At 38.7% G+C, this 22,344-nt stretch overlaps 7 protein-coding genes across 7 annotated transcripts; 2 read left to right on the forward strand and 5 right to left on the reverse strand.

Annotated features, from left to right (window-relative positions):
* Window positions 1-1,104: 1,104 nt before the first annotated feature.
* LOC18024686 (dihydropyrimidine dehydrogenase (NADP(+)), chloroplastic) lies at window positions 1,105-3,568 on the reverse strand. The gene is made up of 7 exons (XM_006406625.2): window positions 3,093-3,568; window positions 2,562-2,825; window positions 2,309-2,479; window positions 2,037-2,149; window positions 1,763-1,949; window positions 1,572-1,681; window positions 1,105-1,488 (listed from the first exon to the last, which is right to left on the reverse strand). The coding sequence occupies exons 1-7, from the start codon at window positions 3,384-3,386 to the stop codon at window positions 1,332-1,334; spliced, it is 1,296 nt and encodes a 431-aa protein (XP_006406688.1). The 5' UTR covers window positions 3,387-3,568; the 3' UTR covers window positions 1,105-1,331.
* A 554-nt stretch (window positions 3,569-4,122) lies between these two features.
* On the reverse strand, window positions 4,123-5,127 carry LOC112088888. Its single transcript, XM_024159257.1, has one exon. It carries the CDS (start codon window positions 5,125-5,127, stop codon window positions 4,123-4,125), a length of 1,005 nt encoding a protein of 334 aa, XP_024015025.1.
* A 746-nt stretch (window positions 5,128-5,873) lies between these two features.
* LOC112088889 (glutathione S-transferase T3-like) lies at window positions 5,874-6,758 on the reverse strand. Its single transcript, XM_024159259.1, has 2 exons — window positions 6,187-6,758; window positions 5,874-6,099 (listed from the first exon to the last, which is right to left on the reverse strand). Exons 1-2 carry the CDS (start codon window positions 6,756-6,758, stop codon window positions 5,874-5,876), a joined length of 798 nt encoding a protein of 265 aa, XP_024015027.1.
* A 2,305-nt stretch (window positions 6,759-9,063) lies between these two features.
* Window positions 9,064-11,090, forward strand: LOC18024687 (UV-B-induced protein At3g17800, chloroplastic). Its single transcript, XM_024159764.1, has 3 exons — window positions 9,064-9,374; window positions 9,601-9,911; window positions 10,168-11,090. Exons 1-3 carry the CDS (start codon window positions 9,231-9,233, stop codon window positions 10,970-10,972), a joined length of 1,260 nt encoding a protein of 419 aa, XP_024015532.1. The 5' UTR covers window positions 9,064-9,230; the 3' UTR covers window positions 10,973-11,090.
* Window positions 11,091-11,092: 2 nt separating this feature from the next.
* On the reverse strand, window positions 11,093-12,587 carry LOC18024689 (purple acid phosphatase 17). The gene is made up of 3 exons (XM_006406626.2): window positions 12,295-12,587; window positions 12,002-12,158; window positions 11,093-11,900 (listed from the first exon to the last, which is right to left on the reverse strand). The coding sequence occupies exons 1-3, from the start codon at window positions 12,478-12,480 to the stop codon at window positions 11,245-11,247; spliced, it is 999 nt and encodes a 332-aa protein (XP_006406689.1). The 5' UTR covers window positions 12,481-12,587; the 3' UTR covers window positions 11,093-11,244.
* Window positions 12,588-13,556: 969 nt separating this feature from the next.
* Window positions 13,557-15,093, reverse strand: LOC18024688. Its single transcript, XM_006406629.2, has 4 exons — window positions 14,836-15,093; window positions 14,591-14,673; window positions 13,951-14,006; window positions 13,557-13,873 (listed from the first exon to the last, which is right to left on the reverse strand). Exons 1-4 carry the CDS (start codon window positions 15,005-15,007, stop codon window positions 13,795-13,797), a joined length of 390 nt encoding a protein of 129 aa, XP_006406692.1. The 5' UTR covers window positions 15,008-15,093; the 3' UTR covers window positions 13,557-13,794.
* A 2,328-nt stretch (window positions 15,094-17,421) lies between these two features.
* Window positions 17,422-21,737, forward strand: LOC18024690 (putative 3,4-dihydroxy-2-butanone kinase). The gene is made up of 19 exons (XM_006406631.2): window positions 17,422-17,461; window positions 17,914-18,051; window positions 18,132-18,244; window positions 18,327-18,374; window positions 18,483-18,554; window positions 18,623-18,712; window positions 18,937-19,110; window positions 19,202-19,285; window positions 19,450-19,505; window positions 19,681-19,811; window positions 19,891-19,983; window positions 20,073-20,137; window positions 20,240-20,383; window positions 20,460-20,503; window positions 20,618-20,701; window positions 20,799-20,872; window positions 20,957-21,069; window positions 21,156-21,251; window positions 21,339-21,737. Exons 1-19 carry the CDS (start codon window positions 17,422-17,424, stop codon window positions 21,465-21,467), a joined length of 1,788 nt encoding a protein of 595 aa, XP_006406694.1. The 3' UTR covers window positions 21,468-21,737.
* The last annotated feature ends 607 nt before the right edge of the window (window positions 21,738-22,344 follow it).

The following is a 22,344-nucleotide window of genomic DNA, read 5'->3' on the forward strand; positions in this document are numbered from 1 at the left end:
ATGACACTTACTGTATGTTCTTTAGCCAAGCCAATGTTTATGAAAATACAAAATGCAGGTATAGTAGATCACATAGACACTAGAAGATCGATATTATTTGACAAAAATCAATACATCTTATGTATTGTGTGATACAACTATAAAAGCATTGTTTTTTTCTGTAGTATTACAAATAAAATTTTTTGAAGAAGGGTTTATTCTCTTATTGTAACAAAATCATGTCAGTTTTTATACACCAACATCAACAAATAAACTCAAACTGATTGACTTCAAACACGTGAAAGATAATATTTTGTCTCATTTATTCATCATGTCGAAACATCATGCTTCGTAGCTGCTCCAAAAAATTTCATCATTTTATCTTGTTCATACCATTTAGCTCTATCTATCGTCGTTGACCAATCTACATGAAAAATATTAGACCAGAGTTAATTTTTCATTAACAAATTAGCTAAGCAAGTTTTGGTTAAGCTAATTCTTTCCATTCGCTTATTTTTTTGGCTTGATATAGACTCTTGCTCTTTATAGGGATGTTTGTCGTTTTAATGCTCGCTCCTGTCATTCCAATGTGTATTAGTGTTGCATAGTCAAGAAACTTTATAACTGCAATTATCTACGGCTTAAGCAAGTGAAATAAAAAACAAATGGTTTATGTTAAAACTTCGCATACTTTTGTTGTGTATATCAATATCAGTATATGTGAAATGCAAAATTGTTTGATTTGATTTTTGATATTGACTTTTGGCTTATTGAGAGTGGTTGACTTGATCTCTTCATTTCCATTTTCAGCTACAACACGTTGTAGAATAACAGTAAAAAGAAAAATTGGTTAAACGAAAAGCTAGATATTAAAAGGCTAGAAAAACCATATAGTCCATGCTCCAATTTGACAAAAACAACTTTTAGCAATAAACACATGCAAATAAATTGATAACCAAAATTGGTTGATTAAAATGGAGAAAGAAACTATAAGCAAACACACCACTTCATTCTCATCATCTTTATATATGTCTTTCCTGGAAATTCAAACTTGTCTAAATACCTTGCCAATCAGACCTTCTTTTTGTTTATTATTATTATTATCATGCCCATTAGTCATTACCATCGGTAACAAATGAAGACAACTTGAAAGAAATGGTGGCAACGGATACATTATATATGATACATATTGATACACAACGAGAAGGAAATAAGATACATACACTTATTACATTTCTTTTGTAAGTGAGAACTTAAGAAGTCGATGTGAAACGATAGAAAGTAAGAGCCTTTGCGATTTGGTCGTGAATGAAGTTGCAAACTTTTTACCACTTCATCACACGCTACTGAACTTAGTTAGAAACCATACTCTCAGTCTCCTTCACGAACCCATCTCCGGTCCAATCTTTATCAGATTTCAAGCCTCTCCTCTCGGCTTTTCTCTGCTCAATCGCTTCTTTCTGTCTCCTGACTAAATCTGTGTGTGTTGTAAAGTACTGAAGCGAATGCCTGTGCCCAACAAACAGGATTAGTAGCAAGCAAAGCATATAGATAATTAAAAAAAATTGCTATGGAAAAAAAAAGTTTTTTACCCTCTGAAGTCTTCTATTGTCGAGAAGTTGTGCTGTTTCATGAAATCTTGAAGCTCGGCGCATAGAGTTTTCACATGACCATAGCCGTGCACCATCACACCGGTGCATACCTTCCAACAAAAAGCAGTTACTGAGTTTCTCAGGGAGTAGAGTCTAACAGATAAAAGTGAGGGTAGTGTTGAGTTAGTCACCTGTACAGTATTTGATCCGAGGAGAATGAATTCAGCTGCGTCATAGCCAGTTTCAACACCTCCAATACCTGAAAGCGAGCAATCTTTCTCACTGAACTCAGATTTCATCATTTGGGCAATGTTCATTACTTTGGCGAGAGCAATTGGGCGAACGGCCTTATAAGAGTAGCCTCCTGGAGTTGAGTAACTGCAAAACAGTAACAACATTAGCAATTCATGTTAATGCATAACAAGAGATGCTAAGCTTTGACATTATAAGGATTCTATCTCTAACCCTTCAACGCATGGCTCAGGATGCAGTGTCTTCAGGTCAATTCCCATTACACTCATGATTGTATTGATGGCTGAAATTCCTTCACATCCTGATTTCAGAGATACCCTGGCCGGCTATTCAACGAAGAATACAACGGACATGGTTAAAGCAGCAAAACAGAGAAGTAATAACACAGCTTTAAATAGTGAGGCTTTTGCAGAAACTTGAATCAAGAAAGTTGAAACCATGGAACACCAAAGTAGTGTAGAGACAGAATTAGGCAGAAGTCACACCTCTGTTATGTCAGTAATATTAGGAGTCATCTTAGCCCACACTGGAACTGTAGCTTTAGCGTTAATCCACCCGCAAACCTCGTCCAGAAGCGCACAATCTTGTCCAACAGCTGCTCCCATTCTGCGCTCAGGCATTCCGTGAGGACACGAGAAGTTGATCTCTAAAGCATCCTACAAAACAGTTCTCATCCTAAATCAGTCTCTTTCGACATCATGTATATTATATATCAGACAAAGGTGAAAGAGAACTCACAACACCAGTTTGCTCAACACGGTCAATGAGCTCTTCCCAAGCAGTTTTGTTATATTCCTCCATGATGGATGCGATAAGGATCCGGTCAGGGTACTCTTGTTTCAACTGCTTAAACTCTTTGAGCATGGTTTCAAGAGGTCGGTCACTGATGAGTTCTATGTTCTGCCACCCAAATACATCTGTTTTGGCTGAGCCATTGGATCCGGTTCGTAGCCGCGCGTATCGAGGTGTGACGTTGATAACTTTGGATGCATCTAGTGACACCTAAAAATCATCCAATCACAGATTCACTCTCTCACATTCAATCATCATCATACGCCACACACATCAACATCTGAGAATCCTCTGTTTTTGGTACTATGATTAGCAGAATCGGAAAACAAAAATCAAACCTTGGAAACCTATTGATTTCTACTGAATTTTCGGATTCTATTTAGTCAACCATCACATACGCAGAACAGATTCAATTAATCATCTACTGTAAAACCGAGAAAACAAGTCAAATCAATTTCTCGGGAACCAAAAGCTTACGGTTTTGGCGATGACTCCTCCCCAGCCTTCATCGAAGGCTCTCTTCATGACGGTGTAGTTTGTACCCGGAGGACCCGACCCGATCACGAAAGGATTCGGCATTTTCAGGCCATTTACGGTAACACTCAGATCAGGGTCCGACTCGGCAGAGGTATCCGAAGAAGAAGAGATCTTGAGACCAACTCTAGTCGGCGGTAGAAAATTCCGGCGAGAGGAGGGATCAAAGTCAGCTGATAAGCTGGTTTTAGCAGTGAGTCCAGAGAAGCGAGTCAAGGCGAAGCTCATGGAAGCCATGGTTACAGATTCAATCTGGAGATCGCAAAGTTCCTGCGAAGAGAGACGTGAAACTCAAGGGAAAATGGCGAATTCAATAGAGAGAGAGAAAGAAGATAACACGCGAGGAAGTGTAAAATTTCGAAATTGTGTTGTGTTGTTGATCAAATAAGAAAGAACTAAGAGCATGTGCAATGGGAGAAACCTCATGGGTCTCTATTTCTTTTTTTATTAATATTATGAATTGCTTTATAAGTAGAAATTTTTGGGAGAAACTTTGTAATTTTTGAAGGTCCAATGGGAGAAACTCAAATGGATCTCTAAAAAAAACTTAAGAAATAATTTTTTTTTGAAATGAATGTTTATTTTATTGATAAAGACTTAAAATTAAAACATTACAACAAATAAAACATAAAATATATTACATTAAACTTCAGTTTTTATTTTGTGTTTAGCCAAATTTTTGCCATATATGTTCGACCAAATCAGCTTTTAATTGATGATGCACTTCTGGTAATCGAATTTTTTTCCGAGTATCCATCATATTTAAAATATTTGTAGGCATAGTTGTGGAATACAAATAATCCACATTAGAACTTCCGCCTCCTTCCCCTTGTTGGAATTCTTCAATACGAAAGTGCTTGTATCCTTCTCGTTCATCTTCTACTATCATATTGTGGAGTATGATACAAGCTCTCATAATCTTTCCGATTTTTTCTTTATCCCAAAACAAACCCGGATTTTTGACAATGGCAAATCAAGATTGCAAGACACCAAAAGCACGCTCGACATCTTTTCGATAACCTTTTTGACGTTCAGCAAATAAACATGCTTTTTCGCCTTGTGGTAGTGGAATAGATTGGACGAAAGTCGCCCATTTTAGATATATACCATCAGTCAGATAGTATGCCAGATGATACTCCGTTCCATTGACAAAGAAATTAACTTTCGGAGCTCGACCTTTTATACTGTCATCAAAAACGGGTGAGCGATCCAAAACATTAATATCATTAAGGGTACCTGGCGGTCCGAAAAACGCATGCCAAATCCAGAGATCGTATGAAGCAACCGCTTCTAAGACTATTGTCGGTTTTCCAGCACCTCGTGCATACTGGCCTTTCCAAGCGGTTGGACAATTCTTCCATCCCCAATGCATACAATCTATGCTTCCTATCATCCCGGAAAATCCGCGTTCCTCTCCAAAATAAAGTAGACGTTGAAGATCTTCTGCCGTGGGTCTTCTGAGGTACTCGTCGCCAAAGAGATTAATAATTCCTTCAACAAAATTTTTCAGACATGAACGAGCCGTACTTGCACCTAGTCGCAGGTATTCGTCAACGGTGTCAAGTGCCGTGCCATAAGCTAAGAGCCGAATTGCGGCTGTACACTTCTGAAGTGCAGATAGACCAAGTCTACCCCGGGCATCCTTCCTCTGTTTAAAGAAACTGACTTCGTTGGAGAGCCGATGAACAATACGCAAGAACAATGCCTTGTTCATTCTAAAACGTCGTCGGAAAAGATGGTCGGGATAAATTGCATTTTCGCTGAAGTAATCATTCCATAATCTTATGTGGCCTTCTTCTCGATTTCTTTCTATAAAAGCTCGTTTCTTCTTTGATGAGGTTGCCTCTTCTTGATCACCATACTCATTTATAAGATTCTCGAATGTTTGTTCATAAAACTGATCATAAATGTCATCAAATTGTTGCTGAAACATCTGATCGAACGCTTTATCAAGGGGAGTGTTTGATGAAGAAGCCATGAGAAGATAAAAGCGTTGACTGAAAAGGATCTTAGAAGAAAAAGAGGAAGACAGTAGGAAGATTGAGATAACAAGTGGATGAAATGATATGAGTTTCTGAAATCGAAGTTTATTTAAGAGAAAGAGAAAGAGTTTGTTAAGAAGAGAAAGAGTTGTATCGCATTAAGAGAATGACAACTTTGTATAAAAAAGAGAAAAAGACTTGCTAAGATGAAGAATAAAGAGAACAATGATATGAGTTTCTGAAATCGAAGTTTACATATATAAATACAGAATAGAACAATAATACAAGGAAAATGCCAAATACAATCAAACAATGATATGAGTTTTGTGGTTCAAATACAAACACATCTTGTGGTGTCTGAAATATGGACCCAATAGAACAATAATACAAGGAAAATGCCAAACGCTCCACTACTTCTATTATTGTGAAAAGGCAAATGCTCCACTACTTCTATTATTTTCAAATGTCAAATGCTCCAATATTACTTGAAAATATGGGCTCAATACTCTTTATGTCTCCACTCGGAAGCCTGCAAAAGTAAGACCCAAGTTAAACTTGTATATTATAGAAAAGAGAACCTTGAATTGATGATTACTATCCCTAAAACATACTCTTTCCCATTCATCAATAAAACATTACACATCATTATAAGGCCACAAACACAAGTTTCATCTTCGGACATCTAAAAACATAACATAACAGACACAAGTTTCATCTTAAACATAAAAGACCAGGTTGCAAATCACTCATTATGCAACAACTCGGAGATGAGCTTCCCCTTCAGAGCTTCTTCGGTTTTAGAGAGGTGTCCCTTCGCAATAAGGGAATCAAGAAGAGCCATCTTTTGGGTTTCTTTTTTCATAGTCATCTCTTCTTTTTTCATATTCCACATATTGCCAAAGACGTTAACAGCCTCCACCACGTCCATCTTCTTGCCTTTAGCCTTTGCGGCTTTAACACCAGGAGGCCTGAGAGTTTACTGAGTAGCAAAACAAGTATTGTTTCCATCTCCATTTCCCTCTGCATTGGCATCCTCGGTCTTCCTCCTTTTACACCTGCCATCGGTTTTACTGGTTGACAAATCACACCATTTTTGGTCGTTCTTCAGTTCCTTCCAAGCGTATTCGAGAGTGAATTTCTTCTTATGGAGATTGAAGAAAATAGCATGAGCATTTTTGAGAATGTCATTCTCGTTTTGAACGCTTGTTCTTTCTCTTGTTGCAGCCTCATAAGCCCCACAGAATTTGCTCACAAGATCATTAATCTTGTGCCATCTTTGTTTGCAATGCCCAGACTCTCGGATTTCTCCTCCCTTATGATTCGCCGCAAAGTACAAAGCAATGCGACTCCAAAAAGTGCCACTTTTCTGTTCATTTCCTACAACCGGGTCCTTGGAGGTGTTCAACCACGAGCTGATGAGGAGGGTATCTTCCGCAGGACTCCACGGTCGTCTAATCACCTTGCTAGTCACTCCAACCTCTTCTACTTCTTTGGTGGAAGCTTGGGTACCGAAGGCATGGTTTTCGAAGGAAGGGTATGGATTTGGATAAGGTGACACACTCTCTTGTTGACTTTGTAAAAGATCAACAAAGTTTGAGGTGTTGCTAAAGGGAAATGGAGAAGACATCCTTGGACAAAAGAAGAGAGGACAAGAAGGATTGCAACTGATACGAGAAGAGATGAAAGAAGAGAAGAAGAGAAGACTAGATTTTTTGAAGTGATACGAGAAGATAAGATAGAAGTGTCCGAGTTCAAAGAGATGAGAAAGAGAGGGCTTTATACCAGCATGAAAGAAGAGGGAACAAAAGTGTCCGCTAAACCCTAAACAAACATTAACTACACACTAAACACAAGCATTCAACCCAACCTAACACAATATACATTGATCACAAGCAGAAGAGACTTGACACATATCTAACTTTTACATTAACTAATCCCCTATTCCATTTATTATCTAACACCACCTAAACCCACATCAAAATAGCATTTACTACAATTAACTAGGAAGTGATTGAAGCTAACCTTTTTAGGAAGTGATGATATCCTAAACCGCTCTGCCTTTTCTCTCCTCTTCATGTCATTCCATCGCCATTTACTCATTGTGCAGAGAACAAAAACAACAGTAAATATGAGTTAGGTGAACACAACTACAAAACAAGACAAGTAATCCACACTCAGAGTTAATGAACTTCAACTACAAACCAAAGAATCAACTTTAAACCCATTCAAAAACTCATACAAACTCATCTATCATTGAGCAAAACAAAATTATCGATACTTAAAGTTCAAAACAAAGTCATCTATCATTCGTCGACCAAAACAAACTAAAAATTGTTGCCAATCATCGTAAACCCTAAACGAAATCAGAAGACCAAAGACAAAACCATTAATCAGCCAAGACAAATCATTTCTCGATCATAGCAAACCATTTCATCCGATCATCAAAAACCTAAATCAGCATACATATCCAAGCACAATCAATCAAGCACAACCAATCATCGCTACCTACCTCTGAACCCTTTCAGTAAACCATTTCATTCGAGGTATTCAATCTAAACCCAAAAATCAGAACAATTTCAATCGATTCTTCATTTACCTTCTCCAACGGTTCCATGAATCCAGAAACTTCAAGCCTTCACAACTCCTCGATTCCGCCAATCAGCTGTTCAGAAGACATCGCCGCCACCGTCTGAAACTTGCTGACAAAGAATTCCGATGAAATCGACGACTTGCGATTCGACGGAGATAACGAAGAAAAAAGAGAGGAAAATGGTTTTGGGAGATGAAAATATTATCGAGGACCCAAAAATTTTTTTTTCTTCTCCTTTTTTTTGTGTCCAATGATTTTTCGCCACATGTGTGTAGAGAAACGTTTCTCTCAGCTTCAATTTAGGCGACGTCTCTCTCCTTTTTGTTGTTTTTGATTTATTTAATTAAGAGAAATTAGGTAGAAACAGGGGTTAAATACCCCATTGCACATGCTCTAAAGAAGAAAAGTTAGAGAAGAGTGTGTTCTAATAATTGGTCGGTTTCAACTTCATGCCATGTGGAAATAATTGAGATTCTAATTAATTAATGACCCAAATAATAATAGGCCCATTTAAGCCATTAATCTAGTTTTAATCATTTGTATTTAATAATTTATTGCTTTGTATTATTAATTTTTTCTTCTTCTCCTCTGCTCTCTCACCGATTCATGAATCAACCGAGTGTGCAAGTTGCGAACACGTATCGGAATCCACCGTGAGGCCAAGATTAGGAGTAGAGGTATGAGTTTATTTTGGGCGGATAAGAGTATCTAATGGATAAATGGGCCCAATAGCCCATACGTCACAATCAGACAAACGTGAGTAGTAATCCAACACGTGTAAGTGGGGATGGACAAAGGAGCCAGTTGGTGGCTCTCGTCGTTTCTATTCATTTGTTAAGTTTGACTCTACTTTTCTCGTGAAGTATGCGTAGATAGACCATAGAACCATAGACTTGGAGGCTTATGAGATTAGTAAAAAAGTTAAAAGTTAACTGTTGAGTAAAAACCTATAGGCCCCTCTAGATTTGTCCAGCTTAAAACAATTTGCAAACGTGGAAAATATTATCTAAGCTTAGACAAAAAAACCATAGTAAATCACCCCTTATAATTTTCTTACAAGCTCTTCACTTCATAAAATATAGAAATAGCTACAAATGACTGCAAAAAATTTAAGTTTCTATTTTCGAACTTTCGAGATTTTATAAAATATTAATATTGTATTCCATCTATAAATGACGCTACAAAAAGAATAATTTCGAATTATAAATATCTGTATTGTGTGTACATCGAATCGAAGGACACACAATGGCCACGGCCTCGTATAATTTTGGAATTTTCATGGTCACAAATTTTTTCTGAGAATATTATATTTTCCTTGAGTTATTTTATAATATAAATAATCAGATCACACTCTCATTATTGTCAAATAACCAAACCAAAAGCCTATCACCAGTAAAACATAGATCGCTCTCCATTCTCGAAAGTTCCTCTCTGTATCGCTCTTCTAGAGTTTCTTCTTTTCTTCTTTCTCCGACCAAAATTTCCTCTTTCTATTCCCAGAGGGTTAACATGGACGCCGCCACCGCGAGTTTGATTCTTCAGTCTCCAGTCTTACCGCGTAAAACTTCCGACAACGGTGCTGGATCTATGTTCCTTACGGCCAGTGGCCCTGGGTTCACGCGTTCTGGCTCCGGACTTCAACTTCGTTTAAGGGTATGTACTGAATCTATTGATCTTGATTTAGTTAACCTAATTTTATGATCAAAATCGATTTTTTTTCCCCAAGTATTCTGCTCTGGTTGTGTTCAATTTAATTTTGACCCGTAAGTTCCTCGTAATCAATCGGTCAAAAAATCCGCACTTTCCTGTTTAGAATTGGGAAATTTTCAATTTTTGTTCGCGTAGCTGGTCATTTTAATTCGTTTTGATCTGCTTGCAGCAAAACGCGTTTGGTAGATTCTCGAGACCGTTGCAAAGCTCAACAAGAGCTGCTAAAACTCGGAAGAGTTTTGCGATTAGAGCTTCAGCATCATCCGATGATGCCTCCTCTGGTTCGTCATCCAAACCGATTGCGCCGCTGCAGCTAGAGTCTCCTGCTGGTCAGTTTCTGTCTCAGATTTTGGTGAGCCACCCTCATCTTGTGCCTGCAGCTGTTGAACAGCAGCTTGAGCAGCTCCAAACTGATCGGGACTCTGAGGGACAGAACAAGGATGCAACGTCTTCACCTGGAACCGACATCGTTCTCTACAGGTTTATTCCGTTCGTTATTGATCTTGATCTAAACCTTGCTTGAAATACTAAGTGTTAGAGGCGTGATGTGAGCTTTTCTGTTTGCGTAGATAATTGATATCATATAAGAACATTTTGATTAGTTGTGTTTGTTTCGAAAATTCAGTGACCAACAGTTTGGTTGGTCTACTAGTTAGTGTTTAAGCTTCCATATATATGAACATATCGAGTTTAAATACTAGTTTGATTCTAAATGAAATTGTTTTCCGGTGTGTAGGAGAATCGCAGAGTTGAAGGAAAATGAGAGACGAAGGACTTTGGAAGAGATTTTGTACGCATTGGTGGTTCAGAAGTTCATGGAAGCTAACGTATCACTGATTCCATCAATAAGCCCATCAGATCCGTCTGGTCGTGTTGATACCTGGCCGACCAAAGTAGAGAAACTTGAGCGGCTTCACTCGCCCGAGATGTACGAGATGATTCACAACCATCTAGCACTAATTCTCGGAAGCAGAATGGGTGACCTGAGTTCTGTTGCACAGATAAGCAAACTCAGAGTTGGACAAGTTTACGCTGCTTCTGTGATGTACGGATATTTCTTGAAGCGAGTGGACCAAAGGTTTCAGCTTGAGAAGACAATGAAGATTCTTCCAGGTGGGTCGTCGGACGAAAGCAAAACAAGCGTTGAACAACCAGAAGACATGACATACAAGGCTGTATCGTCTCACCCAGAGGTCGGTTCATTTGCTGGTGGAGTTAGTGCTAAGGGGTTTGGCAGCGAGATCAAACCGTCCCGGTTAAGGACATACGTGATGTCATTTGATAGTGAGACGCTTCAGAGATACGCTACCATAAGATCAAGAGAAGCAGTTGGGATCATCGAGAAGCACACCGAAGCATTGTTTGGTAAGCCTGAGATTGTAATTACACCGCAAGGCACGGTTGATTCATCGAAAGACGAACAGATAAAGATCAGCTTTGGTGGAATGAAGAGGCTCGTCTTGGAGGCTGTGACTTTCGGATCGTTCCTCTGGGACGTTGAGAGCCATGTAGATGCAAGATACCAATTTGTACTGAACTAGAAAGAAAAAAATGGTCTGTAATGAAATTGACTAACTTTATGTAACATTAAGAAGATACCTAATAAGGGTTTCATTACAGCTGTATCAAAATCCGAGGGAAAAAGATCGTACATTATATGATATTTTTGATTTGGATAATAAGCTAACTAAAAATTGATAGGGATGCTAAACTAAGCAGGAAGCCTACCTAGCCTGCAATAGGACTTACAAAATCGAAAAATGTATGTTACAAAAAAATTACAAGGAAAACCCTTTTTTATTAGGCTAAAGGATCAAACAGAGGAATGAAGAAGCCGTTTAGAAGTAACCCATTTGTGCAAAACCTCGCCAAAGACATCGTAGAAGACGATCTCTGCATCTGAGTGAGTGAATCGAGCAGACATGAATCCTTGACCATCGTAATAGAATTTCACAGACTTGGGATTGTTGGTCATAGGGTCAACATCTCCTCTCCAAGCTTTGGATCCAGCACCACTCGTCAGAAACTGAATCGGACTGTCTTCGTCACTGATATGTTGAAGACAGTGATCGTGTCCGTTCATGTAGAGATCAACACCGTTCTCTTTCATAATCGGAAGAAGTTCTTCAACGAGCTCTTTAGTGTCTCCATGGTGACCAATGCTTCTCATGGCGTGGTGACCAACCACGATCTTCCACGTTGCTTTGGATCTCTTCAAGGAAGCTTCGAGATCAAGGCGGAGAGACTTGACGTAAGAGTTGCGAGATGGGATCGCGCGCCAATCGTATGTGTGTCCGTCTGCTTCTGTGTAGTATTCTTTGACGAAAGGAGTCGTGTCGACGAAGAAGATCTCGACTAACTCAGCGTCAACGATGAATGATCGGAGACAGATCCAACGGCTGTCGATTTCCCGGAGAACAGAGCTGAGCTGAGCTTCTGCGTCACCTCTATAATCATGGTTTCCTAAAACTGCATCATCAAGTTTCCCAATTTAATACATGACATTCATTGAAGAACAAAACAAAACAAAAATCATCAAAAAATGAGCAAAAAGATCGAATTTTTATTACCACTGTACCACTGTTTCTGGAGACTAGGAGCTGTGTAGATGTCAGAGAAAGACTGTTCGAAATTGGGATCGTGTTCACTGAATAATCCATTGTCGTAGAAGTTATCTCCCGTAGAGACCACGAAATCTAAATCAATCTTTTCTCCAATCCTTCCCATCTGCAAATTGACACAATACTATATTATTAAATTATTGTGTCTTGAATTTAACGTATGTACGAGGACACAAGGGACCAGAATTTTCAAATATGGAATATTATTAGAATATTCGAATAATGATGATTGGGGCCCAAACCTGATAAGCGACGATAGACTGATTGAAGGAGCCACGGCGACCCCAATCTCCGATCGTTATGAAACTAACGGAACCGTCGCTTTTCGCCGGCTCGATAAATTTCTGAAGCTCACCATTCGTCACAACGACGGTGGCGCAGATGCATATTAGCAAACACAGACTCATTAACGATCGACGAGTATACATAACTATTGATCACACGATTTATGGCTTGAGGGTGCCTCGGAGGAATTTGGATGATGAAGGTGGGAAGCGAAGAGGAGATATGAGATATATGATGATGATTAAAGGAGGGAGAAGAAGATGCTTTTTAAAACCGAAAAAAAAAATTAAAGGTAAAAGAAAAAAAAAAAGGTGCGGTTAGAGATGCCGAAGGATATTCCAACCAGTAGCCGCATCTTTTTTTTTTTTTTTTACTTTCTGCTCTCAAATTCTGACATCCACCTCCCATTTTTTGTTCTTGATCTCAGAGATTTGGTTTATTTGTGTGGAGTAATCCTGATTCTAAAAAAAAGTATATACAAAACCCAAGTTTAGGTTTTGAGCAAATTTGTGGTTTTGAGATTTTTGGGTAAAATGTATATTTTTTTGTCGGATTTAATTAGTTTCTATAAGAAGGAAACATAATGTGCTCTCAGTCATGATTGGGTATGATTTTCTTAGTTGTAGTAGGAAAGATTATTGTGTCACGAGATGGTATTCTTATTGGACCATAGACTTCCACTTCCCACTTTCAGACAAGTTCTAACAGCGGACAAAGATGCTATCACCTCTCATATGACGACACGTAGCGTAACCGTTTTAGTGTGTCACACTACCACTGACGCACTGTACACTTGCCAGTTCGTATATTCTTTAATAAGTTGGTTAATTCTATATTTGTGTATTAATTTATTGAGTTATTCGAGATTTAAAAATGTTAAAAAGGGGCCAGGTCGTAGGAACTGAAGGCCCAATGATGGGTGACGGACGGTTGTTTCGGCCTAGCCAATACGTAGATGGCTTCTTCCTTGTTTGTCCACAACTTCGAATCCTTTCCAGTTTGTTTCGATTTTACTTGCTTGTTTCAGTGGGGGTTATTAAATGTGGTTACAAAACAAGATAGGGTCCTGGTCCAACTCTATAGACCGGTCAGGTTTGGTCAGGACAGATTGCTCTATAAAACCGGACCATTAAAGCCTAGAAAATCCAGCTCGGATTGGCTCTGGCATGGGTGACCCAAGTCAATCCACAAATAATTGCAAAAGAGTGATCTAGGTTTCTTGTAACAACTGTAATCTATTAAGACTGTAAACGTAAATTCTGGACATGAAATAAAATAAAGCCTGTTGCTCCACAAAAAGTAAATCAAAGTTGCAAGATAAATAAACACAAATAAGGTCTGTGCAAAGATTGATCTATCGTGATAAATCGTGGTTTCGTTCGGTTTTTAAAAAACTCACAAGCCGATGTAATATTATATAATAGAAGAAACCAGACTATGAAGACCTGGGGAGACTACTACTCTGCCTTGTATCTCTTCTCTAATTCCTCCAAACGCTCAAGGTCTTTGTTGTACTTGCAGATGCGGAAAATACACCTGCCATTGAATATGAGAGCATATCAGTCAATTACATAGGTGTGAAGTATGAGTTAAAGAAGTTGTTGATGATGTACCAGTAGAGAAGGATCCCAGCCGCACACATAACCACATTCCGCTGAGCCTTGTAGATCTGAAATACAATTAAACTTGTAAGTCAGCTGCACTGAGACATTTTAGGGAAGGTATTACACCGTGCAATCGATTCAAGCAACCAGAAACGCAAATTGAAAAGGCTCAGATCTATGTTTCAAGTAACAGAGGCATAATCACAATAACAGGGCATAAAAAGAATATGGCACCAGTTCCGTTCTGACAAATCACAAATCTATCGAAGATATTACATCCTGATTGTTCCACTACAATAAGATTCCCTGTAACATTTTTTAAGTTCTTAACTGCAGCTAATTTATGCTATAGAAGCGAGCTCATGAGAGACTAATACTAACCACTGGTACTACTAACCCTGCGAGTCTGTGACAAAATATGCAATTCGTAGAACTAACTACTGAGAATCTCATTTGTTGTTTCATTACTGAGACTTCTACATTTATTCAACCAACTTAAAGCAATTAAACTCGGATGATTTTACATTATTGTAATCTTAATTTAAGAAGATATATATGAGCAAGTATAAACTCAAAAACTTGCTATGATTGTGGGATCAAAGATGAGCAAACGATCATTAAATTGAAAGCTATATAGATGGAAACTTACGGATTTCTCGTAGCGATCTCGCTCTGTAGCAGTGCAAACCTCAGATGAGCACATTAGCCTATGCTCATTCTTCCAGTAGAGATCTGAAATAAACGCATGAGCCAAACAATTGACATGAGTAAATACCTAAGTAAACAAAAAGTACCAAAATCACTCCAAACGCTAGCTATAAAGACCATATCGATCTCGAGCAAGAAAGACTGAGGAATTTAGACGATCTACGAGAGCGAGAGAGAGGCGATTACCGAGGAGTTGAAATCCGGCGAAGGCGACGATGGAAGCGGCAGGCTGGAGTATGAGCGAGATAAGTGAGACGATGCGTTTCTTCAGGAGCATAGGGTAAGGGAGGGTCAAAATAATGACGATGGCGACCTCGGCAGCAACCACATACGACAGAATCAGCCATTGCAATGCCATTTTTTTCCTCTTCTTCTAGATCTCTTTTTCTCTCCCTCTCTCTTTGACCAAAAAACTGGGAAGAACAATTAAAATCTGGATTCTATTCGCCTCGGACACGTATCCACGCCGTGTGCGTGTGCCGACAGGCGTTGATTTTTTTTATTGTTGGGCCTTCTTACGGCCCACTAGTCCACTTTATTTATTTCATTGCTAAACCCACACATTCATTTCCGGTTCAAATTGGTTACACAGCTCGGTTCGAATTCGTTTGTCCATACTGTTTCCAGTTTGCCTTTATTCTTTCCAGTTTTTTTATCGGAATTCCACAATTTGAAAGTTCTCATGACCGGGACGGGAAGATAGATTTCCTTCACTTGATAAATGTCAACTCAGCTTTGTCTTGCCATCATTATCGCCCCATTGATTTGCTCAAAATTGAGAATCCCAAAAGAAGAAAAAATGGGCGTTGAGTCTTAACTACAACTAGTTAGCAGTTTGGTAGAGGACCTAGAGGTTATGCAATAGCGAGAGTACCAATAGGGATTAGTTGATTAGTTTAACCATACATAACTAATCACCAAAACAATGTAACAGACGAACTAAACTCTGCCATATATAGCCACATGTCAATACTGTACGGTGAAGAATGTAATTGCAATATCGTAGCCTAACGTAAAGGTCATCTCTTCCATCGAGGTCTTCGAAACAAATCGGACATTCTTCTTCTACGTAAATATAAACGACTTAGGAGCAATTGGGAGCTTGAAACAAAAACAAAAATGAGGATCTAATTGGTTTTATAAAAAAAAAAAAATTTAAAAGAATTTATAAACTAAGTTGGAAAAAAAAATTTGGGGACTTGAAACAAATATTTCAATGGGCTTGGTCCAGATCCAGAACAAAGCCTCAGTCGGTGATGAGGAACGAATCTTCGGATTAGTAAACGTATGAAGAAAGGTATTGGCCCCACAGTATGAGATATTGAGATATACCCAAAGATGGTTAGAAGGATTGGGCCTAATGTGATGACCTGCCATGGTAATTGGTAATGCATGTAAGCTTTTTTCTGGTGGACATATACGAGGAATTTAAATGCTTCAGTGATAAAGTTCCACTAGTGGTTGTATAATTGTATTATAATCATTATGCAAACTTAGCGGTTAAATAGGATAATCCAACTCCAAGTAATGTTATGAAATCTATAGCTTATGTTTTGCTTTTGTAAAAAAAATATGCAATTCTATTTGGGCTAATTGAGGTTCTCTCATGAGTACTAATAGTTTTTATGCATAAGATAAGATTTTCTCTGACCTTATGGTTTATCTAATCTTATAATAATGACATCTGGGACTGGACGTAGTTGTTGAATACGAAAGGTTAATATACGATTTTGTCGTGTTCAGAAGATTAACCAAAATCTTCGTATGTGCATATGATTAAGAAAATATTAATAATTTATATATATCTATGAAGAAGTTTTAAGATAACCACCTTACATGAATTAAAAATATACAAAACGTTGGGAATATAAACTGTTACGATGCACTAGGGAATGAAAAACGTAGTAAACTATTATAAGATTTAAGACCAAGTTAGAAAAGAAAAAACTAATGTAAAAATACAGAAATTCAAAAAGGGAATCTTCGTTTCAAAATACCAGAAAATGATATTTTATAAGAATCATCAAGAATGAATCTGACAAGGAAAGTTGTCCGAAAAAAAAACAACGTGGAAAGCTAGTTTTGGATAAGCTTTGACGTTGCTGTTAAAAAAGAGAGGATAATCTTTGATTATTATTAAGAAAGACGAACCCATGGATATGTCGAAAACCAATCCTAAACTGACTTCAAACTCTGAACAAAATAATTTTAGAAATAACGTAATCTTAGACGATTTTAATCCAATTTTATACAATTTAAATTAAAATATTTACATATTGCAAAAATACGGTTTTCTTTTCTATTTAAAATACAAACACGCAAAGACACGGCACAGGCGCGCGAAGGGCACACGAAAACGTAAAGCCTCACGTGTGACCACACGGTCACCATACATACATCCTGATTAGGTGATTAATCTATGCGAATAAATTTACAAAATCGTCATAAATAATCTTATCCAGATAAAGATTGGGCCTGGCCCATTTTACGTCTGCAACTGCCATTTATTTAACATTGGGTTTTCTCGTACGGAACAAACTCTCTCTCTCTCTCTCTCTCTCTCTCTCTCTCTCTCTCTCTCTCTCTCTCTCTCTCTCTCTCTCTCGCTTCTTTCTTCATTCTTCTTGCTTCTTCTCCCTCTCTCCGCGTTGCTGTTGTTGACTCTCATTTCTTCTCCTTTCGGATTTTCTTAAACCTACCGCTTCAATTCTCTCCCCTTACACGCAAGCTTCTCTGATTTTTAGGTTTTGATTGCCTCATCTTACTCACAATATGGTTTACGCGGCCAAGAAATTCATCAACAACCCCAACGGTTCGTGCTATTCGTCTTCGTTCTCCTTTTGGTTTTCTTGCGTTTCTCTGTTTTTCTCATCGTGAGCTCTCTCTCTTCTGTTCGTTGGTGTTGTTTCTTGGCGTAGATTAGGTCGATGAGAATTGTGAATTCTCTTGCGAACTGTTGACCTATGTTATATTCCCGATTGTGTTACTGTTTGCGAAATTCTTTGCATTGCGTCTTTCTTGCTCATATAATTCGTCTTGGTCTATTTTCCGTCTTTTCCCCTCAATTTTGTTCGCGATCCTCGAAATGCTGCTTCGTCACTGTGTTGTTTCTTTGCATGGTCAAACCGAAGACGAATCGATCATGAATTTCCATGGTTTAGGATATCGCGTACGGAATTGCAAGTTACATCTTCTTGAAATAGAACTAGGGGATTGGGAATTTCGCAGTAAGAGAATGGAATACATACTGGTTTCGTTTTGCAGATGTTGTGACTGAGTTCATCGAAGGTCTTGTCGAAACGTATCCTGGACTCCAGTATTTGGATGGCTTTCCTGAGGTTAAGGTGGTACTACGAGCTGATGTCTCGGCTGAAAAATATGACAAGGTTGCCGTTATATCAGGTGCGAGATCTGTGACTTAATATTATGTGGTTGGTTTTGGGTTTTAAAATCTCTTAAGCAATGCCTTTTGCTTTATGCAGGTGGAGGCAGTGGGCATGAGCCAGCACATGCTGGTTACGTTGGAGAAGGAATGCTAACTGCGGCTATCTGCGGAGATGTCTTTGCCTCGCCACCAGTTGATTCCATCCTCGCTGTAAGTCTTCCAAATGTTGTTTTCTCTGTTTTTTCTTCTGCGTCTTTAGAGTGAATGATAATTTATTTTCTCTCAATTCCAGGGAATTCGTGCTGTAACTGGTCGGCAGGGGTGTCTTTTGATCGTAAAGGTAGTCAGAGTGGGAAAGAGAGCTACATATATGCAGTATATGCGAGCACTTATAGATTCTTGTCCTTATATTTGCTTAATCTTGTTTCTCTATCAACTCTCTTTACAGAACTATACGGGTGATCGCTTGAACTTTGGTTTGGCTGCTGAGCAAGCAAAATCTGAAGGTTACAAAGTAGAGGTACTGCTCGTTATTGCTTTTTCACAGTTAAAAGCTTTCAAGACAGAATGACAGAATCTCTTTTGTAGACTGTGATCGTTGGAGAGGATTGCGCTCTACCCCCACCGCGTGGTATCACTGGACGCAGAGGATTAGCAGGAACAGTTCTTGTCCATAAGGTTTTCGCTCCCTGTCCTTTCTTTCTTTAATTGCAATATATACTAGTGTGTTTTGTATTCACATCTTCTCAATTGTGGTGTCTGAGACCTTTGGCTGCTCTGAGCATTTTGATTTCTTTACTTTAGCTTAGTTTAGTTTGAACAAACTTAGAATCATTGAGTAGTTCTGAACAGAAAGCATCAAGCCTCAGTTTTTTAATTTGTTTCTGCTTGGTTAAGGATAGGTTGCTGGCGCAGCAGCCGCTGCTGGTCTTTCTCTAGAAATAGTTGCGGCCGAGGCAAAATGTGCGTCGGAGATGGTTGGTACCATGGGTGTTGCATTATCTGTTTGTACGCTTCCTGGACAGGTTACATCAGATCGTCTGGGCCCAGAGAAGATGGAACTGGGGCTTGGAATTGTATGTTATCTTCTCTTGGCATGAAATCCATTTTGTTTCAGAGTTTTGGTTCGTACCTTGACTTTTTACTGCCCTTTTCAACTTTTCTCAGCATGGAGAACCTGGTGCTGCTGTAGTTGACGTTCAACCTGTGGATGTGGTGGTTTCACATGTTCTTCAGCAGATACTTAGTCCTGTATGTGCTTAATTTGTGTTGTCTTTATTGTATTTTATTGTTTCCATAGTTATATAGATGTTCCCTTGCTGATTAATAACTGACTATTTTGGAGTAAAAAATCATCTATACATTTTGTCTATCAAGTTATGCATTATTTCCAACTGTTCTTTGCATTTCTGCAGGAGACCAATTATGTTCCAATTACACGCGGTAACCGAGTGGTTCTCATGGTTAACGGGTAAGCCCATTCTTATTTAAATAGATATCCATGTTTTTCTCCCACCATATTTTTAAACGTCAGCAAAATGCTACTTTTGTGATATCAACTTTTGGTACAGAGAGTTAGTAGTTAGTAGTTACTGTATATTTGGTTATTAGGTGCGAGCTGAATTTGTCCCTTTCAATCTTTGCAGCTTAGGAGGCACCCCTTTGATGGAACTTATGATTGCTGCTGGAAAAGCTGTCCCTAAATTGCAGTTGGAATTTGGACTTGCTGTTGATAGGGTGTACACAGGATTTTTTATGACTTCGCTTGATATGGCAGGTGAATTTCAGTGGTTTTCTTGATCTAGTTAAGTGTTACATACTCCTGTTGTTCTGCTGACGGTGGTTCCTTTTTTTAGGATTCTCGATTTCAATCATGAAGTCTGACCAGTCAATCTTAGACAGATTAGATGCTCCAACTAAGGCTCCAAATTGGCCAGTTGGCACTGATGGTTCGTGAGATGGTGTTACCTGTTATCTGTTTCTGTGTCATTTCTTCGGAACCTAGTTTTATATACAAAATCTTTGTGCTGCATTGCAGGCAACCGGCCACCTGCAAAGATTCCTGTTCCTATACCTACTTCTCGATCAACAAAAAGTGCTGAGGTATGCATTGCAAAATTTAATGAATCTAAATTGTTTAGAAGGGTTTCAAAGGTTTGGTGATAAATGTTTTTGGTAAATTTCATGACAACTTGGCTATACCAGTCTCAAAGCCGGCCTCAAGAGCTAAGTCAACAAGGTCGTATTCTTGAGGCAGCTATTCAAGCAGCAGCAACTGTAATCATCAGTCTAAAGGATAGTTTGAACGAATGGGATGGGAAAGTAGGCGATGGTGATTGTGGTTCAACAGTAAGTCTTGATTTTAGAACATGCTTATCTAATGCGCATTTCATATACCTTACATGGGTTTGCATTAATTGTGTAGATGTACAGAGGTGCAACAGCTATTCTGGAGGACATGAAACACTAGTGAGTCTATTTGTTACTCTTTACTCCCTCATATACCTCGCTTGGCATGTTGAATTCTTCATACAGATTCTCGACAAAATTAAAACTGAACCGTTTGTGCCTTTCTGTTTCAAGTTATCCACTCAATGATGCTGCGGAAACAGTGAATGAGATTGGTGCGTCAATCAGAAGAGCCATGGGGGGGACAAGCGGAATAATGTAACTCATAAATTATTTAACCTTTATCTCCACATATAGTCTGGGTCATGCTTTTGGCTTTCACTGAAAAAGACTATGATTTCTCTTGTGAAAACAGATACAATCTCCTCTGCAAGGCAGCATACGCGGAGCTAAAGGCTAACGCTAAGTCAGAAGTCACTCCCAAACATTGTGAGATAATGGTTCCTGAATGTGATTTAGTATTCCAGTGATCACATACACTTGTTTTGACCCAGCCTTCTGTTGAATCATCAGGGTCTGAAGCACTCAAGTCATCGATAGCTTCTGTCAGCAAATACGGCGGAGCAACTGCAGGCTACAGAACGATGCTAGACGCACTCATCCCAGCTTCACAAGCTCTTGAGGAGGTGAACAAGAGTGGCTTTACTTTCCTATGACTCTGAAGAGATAGATATGGCAAGTACTAATGAGTTTTTGGTTTTGATGAGAACAGAAGCTGAGCGCTGGAGAAGACCCAATATCTGCTTTTATTCTGTCAGCTGAAGCAGCAACTACAGGAGCGGAATCAACCATACAGATGCAAGCACAGGTGAGCCATTTCGGTCTGCTTTTTTGATATGATGTGATGTATGATTTTCAATTTGAGATCTGACTGGAAGAGATTGTGGAATGACAGGCTGGGAGATCAAGCTATGTATCTGCAGAGATTCTTGCAACGGTTCCAGATCCAGGTGCGATGGCTGCAGCAGGATGGTACAGTGCGGCAGCAAGAGCCGTGAAGGAGCAGTACGAGAGCTCATCATGATACTTCCAAAGAGTATTTCTTATATTTTCCGGGATTATATGGATTGGGATTTTGGTGAGAGAGGCGCTCTTTGTGGCAACTATTGGCTTCGTGTATGTATGTTAAAGATTTTTCTGACTCTGTGAGGGCTCTCCGTTTATGCAAATTTTTTTTGGTGGTGCGTAATACTGTGAGAGTTTATAACCTTCCCGAGAGACTATTGATACCATTGTTTGGTATTGGATACTTGAACGACTCTGAAATTTCTTCATCTTATTTTAGTGTATACCTCTATTTTGGTAATTTTTCTATATTTTTTCTGACTTTTTGTTCGTTATAGTATTTGCAAATTGCTTTCCACAATTTGAGTTAAGAAATTTGAAACTGATACCAGCTGTTTCATCAAATTTGTCAACTGTTTTCAAAGAAAATTAGGATTTTCTTTTACAAAGAGACAACGACGACTCTTAAAGTAGGTGTAGCAGAGAAGCAGAGCTCGGGACAAGAAGAAGAATCCCTGCAACTTGCGTAACTTCAATGGCGGAATCTATCGTCACTGAACTCCAGGTCAAGGCGTCCTCTCTTCTCCTCTAGTTGTGGACTTTTTGGTGCCTCTAAGGTCCGTTTTGATGACATGAAAACTGCAGAGGATCTTTCTCAGGATATGAACATCATATCCCTTAAATATCGTTCTATCTAATGGTTTGTATATATAAATTACATATATATATATATATATCTTCTTGGGCTGTCATGTATATCTTCATAGTCTCATGTTCTATCTCTTCCGCAACATATGTTAATGCGTATGTATATATACTTTGATTCCCTACTTTGAGTTCCAACTTTACAAACGTTCTTAAGATTTCAAAGGAAGTAGCAACCAGCAAACGCCGCT

The sequence above is a fragment of the Eutrema salsugineum genome, unplaced genomic scaffold (assembly GCF_000478725.1).
Source record: "Eutrema salsugineum unplaced genomic scaffold, Eutsalg1_0 scaffold_13, whole genome shotgun sequence".
Lineage (NCBI taxonomy): Eukaryota > Viridiplantae > Streptophyta > Magnoliopsida > Brassicales > Brassicaceae > Eutrema > Eutrema salsugineum.

Coding starts and splice junctions, on each gene's coding strand:
- LOC18024686 (XM_006406625.2), bottom strand. CDS start 3,386: ATGGCTTCCATGAGCTTCGCCTTGACTCGCTTCTCTGGACTCACTGCT. Junction 2,480..2,561: donor GTGTTGAGCAAACTGGTGTT/GTGAGTTCTCTT, acceptor ACTGTTTTGTAG/GATGCTTTAGAGATCAACTT. Junction 1,489..1,571: donor ACAATAGAAGACTTCAGAGG/GTAAAAAACTTT, acceptor TGTTGGGCACAG/GCATTCGCTTCAGTACTTTA.
- LOC112088888 (XM_024159257.1), bottom strand. CDS start 5,127: ATGGCTTCTTCATCAAACACTCCCCTTGATAAAGCGTTCGATCAGATG.
- LOC112088889 (XM_024159259.1), bottom strand. CDS start 6,758: ATGTCTTCTCCATTTCCCTTTAGCAACACCTCAAACTTTGTTGATCTT. Junction 6,100..6,186: donor ACCAGTAAAACCGATGGCAG/GTGTAAAAGGAG, acceptor GTAAACTCTCAG/GCCTCCTGGTGTTAAAGCCG.
- LOC18024687 (XM_024159764.1), top strand. CDS start 9,231: ATGGACGCCGCCACCGCGAGTTTGATTCTTCAGTCTCCAGTCTTACCG. Junction 9,375..9,600: donor GACTTCAACTTCGTTTAAGG/GTATGTACTGAA, acceptor ATCTGCTTGCAG/CAAAACGCGTTTGGTAGATT. Junction 9,912..10,167: donor ACCGACATCGTTCTCTACAG/GTTTATTCCGTT, acceptor TCCGGTGTGTAG/GAGAATCGCAGAGTTGAAGG.
- LOC18024689 (XM_006406626.2), bottom strand. CDS start 12,480: ATGTATACTCGTCGATCGTTAATGAGTCTGTGTTTGCTAATATGCATC. Junction 12,159..12,294: donor AGTCTATCGTCGCTTATCAG/GTTTGGGCCCCA, acceptor GTCAATTTGCAG/ATGGGAAGGATTGGAGAAAA. Junction 11,901..12,001: donor CCAGAAACAGTGGTACAGTG/GTAATAAAAATT, acceptor TTGATGATGCAG/TTTTAGGAAACCATGATTAT.
- LOC18024688 (XM_006406629.2), bottom strand. CDS start 15,007: ATGGCATTGCAATGGCTGATTCTGTCGTATGTGGTTGCTGCCGAGGTC. Junction 14,674..14,835: donor CGCCGGATTTCAACTCCTCG/GTAATCGCCTCT, acceptor CGTTTATTTCAG/ATCTCTACTGGAAGAATGAG. Junction 14,007..14,590: donor GAGATCGCTACGAGAAATCC/GTAAGTTTCCAT, acceptor ATTGTATTTCAG/ATCTACAAGGCTCAGCGGAA.
- LOC18024690 (XM_006406631.2), top strand. CDS start 17,422: ATGGTTTACGCGGCCAAGAAATTCATCAACAACCCCAACG. Junction 18,375..18,482: donor GGTGTCTTTTGATCGTAAAG/GTAGTCAGAGTG, acceptor CTCTCTTTACAG/AACTATACGGGTGATCGCTT. Junction 19,812..19,890: donor GACTTCGCTTGATATGGCAG/GTGAATTTCAGT, acceptor TCCTTTTTTTAG/GATTCTCGATTTCAATCATG.